The 11,445-nt window shown below is 42.5% G+C and overlaps 1 protein-coding gene across 2 annotated transcripts; it reads left to right on the top strand.

Moving 5' to 3' along the window:
• Positions 1-1,084: 1,084 nt before the first annotated feature.
• On the top strand, positions 1,085-8,519 carry cnrip1b (cannabinoid receptor interacting protein 1b). 2 transcript variants are annotated; one of them, XM_007892277.2, is made up of 3 exons: positions 1,085-1,361; positions 2,858-2,990; positions 7,330-8,519. In XM_007892277.2, exons 1-3 carry the CDS (start codon positions 1,183-1,185, stop codon positions 7,492-7,494), a joined length of 477 nt encoding a protein of 158 aa, XP_007890468.1. In that variant the 5' UTR covers positions 1,085-1,182; the 3' UTR covers positions 7,495-8,519. The 2 variants fall into 2 exon arrangements, with proteins under 2 accessions (XP_007890468.1, XP_007890467.1); XM_007892276.2 differs by having other exon boundaries at positions 2,858-3,002.
• The last annotated feature ends 2,926 nt before the right edge of the window (positions 8,520-11,445 follow it).

Raw genomic sequence — 11,445 nt, 5'->3', positions numbered from 1 at the left:
AGCCTTCGGGAGGGTTCTGCAGAATATACTGTAAAGTGAACTGACTGTGTATTTGGGGGGGAAACAAAATATAAAATATATATATGTATCTATTAAAATATATATATATATATATATAAAGGGTACAGGTGGATTTGCAAAAAAAAAATTACACAGCCCCTGACTATTGAAATACTTGCATTTGATGTGATCATTTCTTGGAGGGAGGGGGTGGAGGGTGTGTGTGTGTGTGTTACAGGGGGTTTATGGCTCAGTGCTCCTGTACTGGAGGATCCCACGTTAACGCGTGTGCGTTGCAACAGAGAGGGATTTTAATGCGTGAGATCAGAGTGGATTTAAGCTCATTTTTTTCCCCACACACACACCCACCCACCCTGGTATCCGAAGAGCAGAAGGCTGGGGAGCTGGGGGGGGGAGGGGGAGGGGGAAATCTCTTTTAGCTCTTTTATATAATACATAGAAAATATAATATATATATATATATATAATTGATATATATATATTTAGCTCTGTAAATTGCTCATGGGTTAAAGAGCTGTAAGGGCTTGGGCAGAGCTGGTGGTTCAGTGTGTCTGTGTGTGTGTGTGTCTTTGTGTGTGGTATCTCTGTGTGTCTGTGTGAGTATCTCTCTTGTGTGTCTCTGTGTGTATCTCTCTGTGTGTGTCTCTGTGTGTGTATCTCTCTGTGTGTGTCTCTGTGTGTGTATCTCTCTGTGTGTGTATCTCTGTGTGTGTATCTCTCTGTGTGTGTATCTCTCTGTGTGTCTCTGTGTGTGTCTCTGTGTGTGTATCTCTCTGTGTGTGTCTGTGTGTGTATCTCTCTGTGTGTCTCTGTGTGTGTGTCACTCTGTGTGTGTATCTCTCTGTGTGTGTCTCTGTGTGTATCTCTCTGTGTCTCTGTGTGTGTATCTCTGTGTGTGTGTGTGTCTCTGTGTGTGTCTGTGTGTGTGTATCTGTGTGTGTGAGTCTCTGTGTGTGTGTGTGTCTCTGTGTGTGTGTGTGTGTGTCTCTGTGCGTGTGTGTGTGTGTCTCTGTGTGTGTATCTCTCTGTGTCTCTGTGTGTGTGTGTGTCTCTGTGTGTGTGTGTCTCTGTGTGTCTCTGTGTGTGTGTCTCTGCCTCTCCCCCACTCCCCTGTTAGCAGCTGAAGCCCCCGCAGGCGAAGCGTCTGCTCTTCGCTGTAACATGGGCGAGATCCCCAGTTTGGTTAAAATCGGCGTCTCTTTGAAGATCCAACCCGGGGACGGGGCGGTCTACTTCAAGGTGGACGGTCATCGATTCGGCCAGAACCGCACCATCAAACTGCTGACAGGAGCCAAGTACAAGATCGGGGTGGTGATGAAACCAGGGGTGGTCTCAGCAAAGTGAGTGCAAAAAAAAGGCTTCGGGGTGGTGGGGGGTGGTGGATGGAGTACATTGATTGCTGGGCAGTGGGTGGGTCTGGGGTGGGTCGGGGAGAGGGTTTGCAACCATGCAAGCTATTTGAACTGTGTGTGTGGGTTGTCTTTTAAATTGCTGATCTGATTTTAATTCTTTGGCTCTCCAACTACTGATCGTCCCTTTAAATCCGCATCTCTCTTTGCAGCACAGAGAGAGAGAGAGACACACACATACACACACAAATGATCTCCCTCTTACTAGCTCCTACGAAATGTAAAGGAACCCTTTTTTTTGCAACCACCCTCCAAATGCACCCCATTTTTTTTAAACAAAAAAAGGGGTCTGTGTGGATTATTTTTGAAATGAGGGTTTTCCCGGACTTCAAGTGCCTTTCGGATTAGATCTTGATCGTGGCCTTATATAATGCATCGACCCTCCAGTGGGTCACATCGCCTCTTAGAATCGTGGTGTAACCTTCTCTTTCAAGCTCGACAAAGCATTGTGTTAGCACTGCAGTTCAGTGCCAGGACTGACTCGGTCCAAGTGCAAAGATAGGTCGTTGGACAAAATAATAATAATATTAATAATCCTTGCATTTGATACAACGCCTTATCACGTCGTTGAGACGTTTCAAAGCGCCTCACAGAATTATACTGTAAAGTGAATTGACTGTGTATTTTGTGGGCCAAAAAAATGCATAGTAATAATAATAATCTTTGCATTTTGAATGAATAAAGCAGAGAAGGTGCAGACGAATTTGTAACCGGGGTGTCAAGAACCATTAATTCCTCTGCTTGTACTTATTCCCCACCATAAATTTAATATGTGATCTGTTTTATCCTTCTATGAAATTGGGACTCATGTCTGCATCACTGACAGGAAGGGAAAGATGATGTTATTGTGTGCAGGATATTGTGCTTGGTTCAAAGGAGGAGAGGGAAGATATGTGATACTCTTATTAAATATTTATTCTTTTGTTTCCACGAAACATGTAATTTAAATCCTCTGCACCGATGATGTGTTTCTTGCCCTATTAATACCTATTCCAAAATTCAAGACTGGATCAGATATTTAATAATAACATTAATACTTGCATTTGATATAGAGCCTCATCACCTCATTGAGCCGTCTCAACGCGCTTCACAGAATATATCGTAAAGTGAATTGACTGTATATTTTGTGGGCGAAACGCGGCAGCTAATTGCGCACAGCAGTGTCCTACAAACAGTCATGGACTGAGTGACCCAATTATTTTTATTATCATTTGAATTATTATTTCTTAATTATTTCATAATTTACTGAAACATATTTTTGAATTATTTAATGCTTTAAAGCATCTTGTTTGCTCAGTTTGCAGCACTGTAATACTGATCGTGTCTGAAGCAATTTTTAATATTTTTTTTAAACCAAAAAGGCGCTTGCACTGAAGGGTGTGAGAAAAACCAGCCGGGTCCTTCAATTCATTTCATTTCATTTGTAGGTCGATGATGATCGGAGGAGTGCTCGTCTCCCTAGAGGAGTCATCCAAGGACCCCCAAGTGGTCTCTTACACTGGGATCTATGACACCGAGGGGGTGGTTCACACAAAAAGCGGGGAGCGTCAGCCCGTGCAGGTCAGCATACAGGTAAAGGGCTTTGTAATAATAATAATCTTTGCATTTGAAATAGTGCCTTATCATGTCTTCGAGACGTCTCAAAGCGCTTCACAGAATATACTGTAAAATCAATTGACTTTATATAAAAATCAANTTTTTATCATGTGTTCGAGACGTCTCAAAGCGCTTCACAGAATATACTGTAAAATCAATTGCCAATATTTTGTGGGCAAAACGCGGCAGCCAATTATGCACAGCAATGTCCCGCAAATAGTCATGGATTGAGTGACCAAATAATTTTTTTTTATTTGAGGGATTATTATCCCTGGAAAAGTGATCCGCCAATTGACTAACAACCGGGTTCCTACTTACTGCTAGGTAAACAGCGGCAATTGGAGCAAAGAAACTTGCCCAACATTTCACCCTGCCGAGAATCGAACCTAGGTCTCTCGCTTGCGAGGCGAGTGCTCTAACCACTGAGCTACATGCACAAAATAAGGTGGACAAAAGAAGAATGTGAAGGGAATGAAATGCAGCTTGACATTGTTTGTTTGAATGCAGCAATGTTACTGGGAACAAACCCATCTCTGTCACATCATGTTGTTGCCATTGCCAGACTCCGCCACTGCCTCACCCCTCAGGCTGCCGAAACCCTCACTCATGCATTCGTCACCTCAAGGCTCGATTACGGGAACTCTCTCCTCATCGGCCTTCCCAACTCTTCCCTTCACAAGCTGCAGATCATCCAAAACTCTGCAGCTCGTGTACTCTCACGCACCAGACTCCGTGACCCCATCACTCCCACCCTCGCCCAACTCCACTGGCTCCCCATCCCCCAAAGGATCGAGTTCAAGATCCTCGTCCTCACCTTTAAGGCCATCCATGGCCTTGCCCCCTCGTACCTCTCTGACCCGCTGACTCCCTACCAACCTGCCCGCTCCTTCCGTTCATCGGGCTCCAGCCTGCTCCATGTCCCCCGCCCGACCATCGGTGGCCGAGCTTTCAGCCTCTCTGCCCCCACACTCTGGAACTCCATCCCACGGTCCCTTCGCCTCGCGTCCTCCCTTGCCTCCTTCAAGGTCGGTCTCAAGACCCTTTTCTTCGACCGTGCCTTTGGTCTCCCTCCCACCTCTCTGCCTTCCCTCACCCCTACTCCACCCCTCTCCATGCTCGGGCCCCGATAGCTGATGTGAAAGGCACTCTATAGATGTCATTTTGTTGTTGTTGTTGTGAACAAACTTCCAAGGACAGACCCTTTGCAATTCAAGTTTGAATGGAACTGCTGTCCCCTTTTTATTCTTTCCTATTTTACTAAGAAAGTGTCGTAGGTGCATCCTTCAGTGAGGAGTGTGGAATTTCACTTTACACTGGTCCACATGAGGCTTTTCCTATGAATTTGACTCTTGAAAACTTAGGTAAAGAGGCTTGACAATTTGACAAATCTCAGGAAATAACATTTATTTGCAGTAACTGGAAGCAAAAGACTTACAACTATTCTCGGTGTAACTTTACACCATTGTCTCAAGGCTGCTGGTACAGTGAAAACCATTATCATTGTAGGAAGCAGGCCTCGCTCAGAATAGTCTTTTGCAATGGCATTTTGCCAAGCACCATCTTGTAAAATGACCATTTCAATATATTTAAATATATCATAGACAATGTATCTCTTTACTTTTAAGTGATATTCTCAGCAAGCCACTCAGTTTCAGGTTGAGATCAATCCAACTTCCAACACGCACCTTTCATAAACATCTGCTTTTCTTGCTGCTTTTTTTCATTAACTGGAGTTCCTTTGCAGAAAGCCAGCACTTTGCATTTCAACTCTCAACGTGTAACTCAAAATCTGTAACCATCATGCGGGAGAAATTCAACCTGGGTCTAGATTTACTTGATGGTATTTTTGAGCTCATGATCTAGAATGACTCTGTAATACCCTACTGGAGGGTGTGTGGTATTGGCGGAGGTGCTGTCCTTCGGATAACACATTAAAAGCGTGATTCTGTCTGTCCAGATGATCATTTGAAAATAGATTGGAGTTTCTCCTGGTTTCCTGGCCAATAGTCCCTTGATAATCATCCACTTCATATAGCTGTTTGTGGGACACTGCTGTGCATAGATTAGTTGTCGCGTTTTACTTCAAATACATTTTCATCGCATTTCACAGTAAAATCTTGTGAAGCCTTTTGACAAGTCTCAGTGACGTAATTAGGTACCATATCAAATGCAAGCATTATTATTACTCTATGTTCTTATGATTTCCATGTCCAGGATTTGACAATTGCTTAATTCAGTCTTACTTTTGAAGACAGTGTTCTGTCATTTTTAAAATAACTCATCATAATAATTATCCATGCATTTGCTACAGCGTATTATCATGTCGTCGAGACGTCTCAAAGCGCTTCACAGAATATACTGTAAAGTGAATTGACTGAACATGCAGAATGGACCATGGTTTAACATCTCATCCGAACTTGCTTAAATCTAGACCCAGATGTAATTTCTTCCAATATTTACAAGTCACTTAATATGTGGTTATCTGGATCCAATATCTCAGAGGCTAGATAATAACAAACTGCAAAATAACGGTGAACTTCTGGGTTGTCAGTTCGCCACTGACATCGCTGCCTGTACGCTGCGTCTGAACATTATGTGCAAGAAGGGTCTTTGAAGCCACTTCCTTTTAACCTGTGAATGTTATCACCACTGCGTCTTCCTGTGCTCACAGTTCCACCATCGATGGCCATGCTTTCAGCCACTATGCCCTGAAACTCTGGAACACTCTCAATCCCTCCCATTTCCCATCTTCTGAAGATCTTCCTCTTCGATCGTGCTTACGGTCACCTCCCACCGGCTCAGCGAAGTGCTCCGCCATAGTCAAGCGCTCCGAGACGTTACCCTGCGTGAGGGCCGCTATATAAATGCAAGTTGTTGTTGTTATGCCTCTTCTAATGCTCTTGCACTAATTCGGGCGAACGCTCCCATTGTGTGAAAGCTTTATGCCAATGGAAGTTATGATGAGCAGAAGTTAATTTAACCAAACCACAGGAGGTGGTGGGGATGGGTGGGGGAGCTAGGGAGGGAAGAGAGTGAATGTGATCCTAGCTGGCAGATGGAGCCGTAATGCAGTATTTCTCTCTGGCACATCCCCAACTGAGAAATGTTTTGTAGCTGTAAATCTCATCAATGTATAGCTGTGTTTAAATTTGGAGCTTGTATATTCCCTGGAGGAGTCATTAAAACTGAGAGTCAGGCTTTAGGTCCAGGAGACGTGCGTGGGTTACTTTTGTTGGAGAATCTTTTTTTAACGTTTAAAATTTACATTTATACAGGTTATTCTTTCAAATCGGAAGGATGTCTCAAATCATTTCACACAGCTGAATTGTAGCCCAAACTTTGGCTCTGGGGAAGGGAGCTGGATTCGGGAAGGTAGCCGAAAGCAGTCAAAAAGATCAAATGTGATAGAAATAATAATCCTTGTGTTTGATATTGCTGCATTTACATCATTGGGCCATCTCAAATTAATTCACAGGATTTTACTGTAAAGTGCAGTGACTGTGTATTTGTAAACTAACATGGCAGTCAACTTGCGGATCACAAAGAGCTCTGAAGTACAAGAGCAATCTTATCTGGGACAATAGAAGAAAGTCGCATCTATTTTTGAATAATGCCATGGGATATTTAAAACTTCCACCTGAACAGGAAGAAGAAGGAGTCTCAGTTTAATGCCTCATCTGAAGCACAATACATGTCAATGCAGTGATCCCGTCAGCACTGCACTGGAGTCTCAATCTATACCATGAGCCCAAAGTCCCGACCTGGGGCTTGAACCCACAATCTGTGACTCAGAGGCGTAAGTACTTCCAGCTGAGCCAGGCTGACACCTGGCGCCATTCGGAACCAGAGAATTGTGAGCTAGGTCTTAGATTTGGAAATCTAAATAATCCTTGCAATTGGTATAGCATTTTATCACGTATTCGAGACTTCTCAAAGCGCTTCACAGAATAGACTGTTAAGTGAATTGACTATATTTTGAGGGCGAGATGTGGTAGCAAATTGCGCACAGCGGTGACCCACAAACGGTCGTGGATTGAGTGATCAAATTTTTTTTTAAGGGATTATTATCCCAGAAAGGCGATCTGCGAATCGACTAACAAGCAGGTTCCTATTTACTGTGAGGTAAACAGAGGCGTGTGGATTAAGGAAACTTTCCTAAGGTTTCGCCCTGCCTGGGAATCAAACCTTGCTTGCGAGGCAAGTGCCATAATCAATATGCTACAGGACTCCAAAATCTGAAGTATTTGATGTTTTTTGCTAAGTCTATTGAATCAAATCTTTTGCATTCTGCCTTCCTCTGCAGTTTGAAGACATCGGCACCTTTGAGACTGTGTGGCAGGTGAAGTACTACAACTACCACAAGCGAGACCACTGTCAATGGGGCAACAGCTTTGGAAGCATTGAGTACGAGTGTAAGCCCAACGAGACCCGCAGCCTGATGTGGATCAACAAGGAGATGTTTGTCTAGCACTCAGCCTTGCTGGAAGTCGTATGGGAAAGAAACATTGACAATGATGAATTGCAGTGATGAACGCACGCACACAAGCAGAGCCTTAATCTAGACACACTGGTGGTTGTTCCTTTGCATTTGCTGAATGTAGTGAACGCTAGGCTATTCAGCTCTGCTCTCCGATTTAGGATAATTTGCTACTTTACCCTTATAAGTGATGAATGACATATACTTATACCTTATACATTTATGATGTCATTTTATTTATAGTTTAAAATCTCATTAGTTATTTATAAACACAGAAGGGGCAAATTCGACAAACTATTGAATGGAGAAGAATAGTCCAAACTTGATCAAGTACTTCGCTACATTTAACAGTGGAATAAGCCTCCAATATCTCCATTCACCAATTGTCAATATTAATAAAAGGGGAAAGAGTGGCGTGAGAGAAAAGAGACATTATAGAAGGTTGTCATTGTGTGATTACTGCTGTTGAATAAGTTCTATCCCATTTTGTAGTTCACCAGTCACTAGCCAGTACTTGTGTTGTTTCTTTATGTGCTAAATAATTTGTCTACCTCTATTTGGAAGTAAATGGTCCGTTCAGTGAGCTGTGGGAGTAAGCGGTAATATGACTAGTGTTAGCTGATATGAACAAAAGATTAGTTTAAAATGTGCACAACGTTCAATTGAAGGTTGATATTATGACCTTGTCATTCAGCACATATCTCAAATGATTAATGTTCTTCATGATGTGGAATGCATCATCACTGTAATAAGCAGCAGATTATTCTGCCTTTTCTATGATAGTACAATGTGACGTGATCTTTTATAAAGTGTTGTTCTTTTGGTGCAGTGGGGGGAGGGAGGGGGGAGGGAGTGTGTTACAAATCATGTGACTTGTGGATATTATGCAAATACATATGCAGCAATGGGTCTGTGCAAATTGGATGTTTTGATTGATATCGGATACAGATCATCTAAAATGCCATGATATTTTAGTGTTCTTTTACTTATTCTGTAATAAACTAGCATAGAGTAGAGATCCTCACGTGAAAGAATTGTTGTTCCTTTGTCAGTGGTAGACAATCAGAGATTAGTTGTTCCCCATCGGTCACAAGAGATAATAATAGGCAATCCCTTGATAAGATTATTCTGAAATATACCCTCACAAGACATGTACTCACCACAAATGACTTACTAAGGTACGATTGGGGTTATGGCCAACCTCATTGGCGGAACTATTGGGCAACCCCCTTATTCAATGCCACAGGAAGAAAAAAAACATGGCTAACTTCCACATTGTCAGGTCTTAGCTGATGTCACTTCTTGTGTGGGGCGCATGAAGCAATGCAAATATCACTCCTTGATGGTCAAACATGTGTGCCACATACGCAGGAAGTGGTGCTGTCCATTCATACAGGAAGTGACTTCAGCAGGGCCTCTTGTGCAAAGCACACAGGAAGTGTTATCAGTGGTGATCTGAAGGCCCGGAACTCGGCCATTTGTTAGCGCTCCATTTAACGTTCATCTACAAAACACACGGTCACTTGCACTTTACAGTATACCCTGTGAAACACTTTGGTATGTCCTCCTGACGTGAATGGTGCTGTACCAAACGTAAGGATTATTATTAATGTGGTGGTTAACATGATGAGCCCAGGATTATAGCAGGGTTGCCTTGTCTCTGTCTCAGCAAACTGCCTATGTGTTCCATTTATACACTTCGTAGTGTCCTGTTGACTGAAAATAAAGAACTTAATGAATTGTTTTGTAAGACAAATTGTGATATCATCTGAAGGGAATTATGCTTGTAAAGGTGAATTTGCGCAGACCACTCTCGCAGGAAGCTTGCCATGGATCGAGTGGTTAGATCACAAACATTGTTGCCTGAACTTGGATAAGTTGTACCATGTCAACAATGTAAAGCATTCAAACCTGCCTTAGAGGGCGCCTTGAAAAGATGAACAAAAAGCACATTGGGATATTTCTCCCCATGATGTTATAGAATCAGAAAATACAAAACAGAAGCAGGCCATTCACCCAGGTTCAATTCCTGGGCACGGCGAAACAAGTTTCTATACTCCACACACCTCTGTTAACCGAGCAGTAAGTAGAACTTGTCAATTAATTGGCAGATCACTTTCTGGGGATAATAATCCCTTCAAAAGAATAATAATTTGGTCACTCAATCCGTGAGTGTTTGTGGGACACTGCTGTGCGCATTTGGCTGATGCTTTTCGCCTACAAAAATATACAGTCAATTCACTTTACAATATATTCTGTGAAGCGATTTGAGATGTCTGAACGATGTGATACATCACTATAACAAATGCAAGGATTATTATTATCACAGAGACCATTCACACCTGTACTGGTGTTTTTCGCCACATGAGCTAGCTAACCTAATCCCATACTCTACTTGCTATCCCTCTTGTCCTTTATGTTCCATCAATTATGTATCTATTTACCTTTTCATAATTATGGACTCAGTTTCAACAACGTGACAGAGAATTCCACATTCCAACCACAAATGAGAAAATTGAGGGAAACACTGATAATACTGGAGAAATGCATAACGCAGAGGGAGCCCATTTGACCCAAATCAAAAAGTAGATTAATTTGGTAAGAGAAATCGGTTAAATAATCTGCCGTTGATATGCGTTTTCTACTCGTCGGCAAATACCACCAAAAAATGTTCATAGAACAATTGTGTGCAGATTCTGGCACTTGGCAAGAAGGACAGCATCTTTCTGATGCCAATAATAAGACCCTATATCAAATGCAAGGACTATTATTATAATCATCATTTTATTATTTTTGCTGAAAAACATGGCTTCATTTGCATTGGCGATGGCTCAGAAAGCGCTTTAGGAAGAGTGAGGAAATAAACATCTGAGAAAAAGAATTTAATAATAATAAATAATAATAATACCATAAAGATACTCTAGGGTTCCCTCAACATAGATCTCATGTTGAGTCTTGGTGTCCGAGGTCTCGGAAAATTCAATGTATCAGAAATGGGGAAAGGACTTCCTTTAGCTCCTGTTTTGATTTTTCCAATGCCCTCCATGCCGGTCTCCCCTGCTCCACCACTCATAAAATCAAATCCAATTTATTCAAAACTCCACCACCCATATCCTCACCCGTACCAAACTCCATATCTCGATCACCCCAGTCCTTGTTAGGCTCCATTGGCTTCCTGTAGCAGAACAGATTGATTTCAAGTCCCTCATACTCACCAACATGTCACATCATGCCCTAGACCCTCCCTATCTCGCCTGCTTTACACCTCACTCCTTTACCCGCCCGGTTCTCAGCTGGCTCGGGCCTTCTATACATCACTCATCCTGTCTGATTTCCAATCGGCAGCCATGCTTTCAGACAATATGTCCCAGAACTCTCAACTCAATCCCTCCGCCTTGCCCCCTATTTTCCTGTACCACACCTGAAGACCTTCCTCTGCAACCATGCCTATGGTCTCCTGCCCGTCAAGCTGTGCCACTGTTAAGCCCTCTGAGACACTACCCTGCATGAGGGGTGCTATATAAATGCAAGTTGTTGTTGGGGAGAACGTATAATCAACAAAAACAGTGCCCTTTTGGGGGGGATTGGGGCTTGTTTACGGGGACAATCCTCATTCCCTAGTGGAACCTATTCATTAATGGTTAATGTGGGTGAGCAGGACCTAACGTCACTCACCAATATAATAAAGAGTGATGGGGAAGATGGCAATGGAATTGCAATTCCAAAATATGGCTTTATTGAAAGAGCAAACACTGACATTAATAGTAATTGGTCAAAAAACCCTCCAGTTGTGTTGTGCATTCCCACAGTAGTATGTACCACTAAATCTTTAAAAAGAAATATTTTTCTGTAGAAAGGAAAATGTAATTTTAATCCTGTTTTATTGATGAAGAAAAGTACACAGAATAGCCGAGAGACAGCTTCAGCAGAACAACCTGTTGG

This window comes from Callorhinchus milii, unplaced genomic scaffold (assembly GCF_018977255.1).
Source record: "Callorhinchus milii isolate IMCB2004 unplaced genomic scaffold, IMCB_Cmil_1.0 Scaffold3, whole genome shotgun sequence".
Lineage (NCBI taxonomy): Eukaryota > Metazoa > Chordata > Chondrichthyes > Chimaeriformes > Callorhinchidae > Callorhinchus > Callorhinchus milii.
This window is presented reverse-complemented; position numbering and strand designations above follow the sequence as displayed.

Bases quoted from the DNA above. Each gene is read 5' to 3' on its own strand.
- cnrip1b (XM_007892276.2), top strand. From the start codon at position 1,183: ATGGGCGAGATCCCCAGTTTGGTTAAAATCGGCGTCTCTTTGAAGATC. The intron at 1,362-2,857 runs GTGAGTGCAAAA...TTTCATTTGTAG, and splicing joins CCAGGGGTGGTCTCAGCAAA to GTCGATGATGATCGGAGGAG. The intron at 3,003-7,329 runs GTAAAGGGCTTT...CTTCCTCTGCAG, and splicing joins CCGTGCAGGTCAGCATACAG to TTTGAAGACATCGGCACCTT.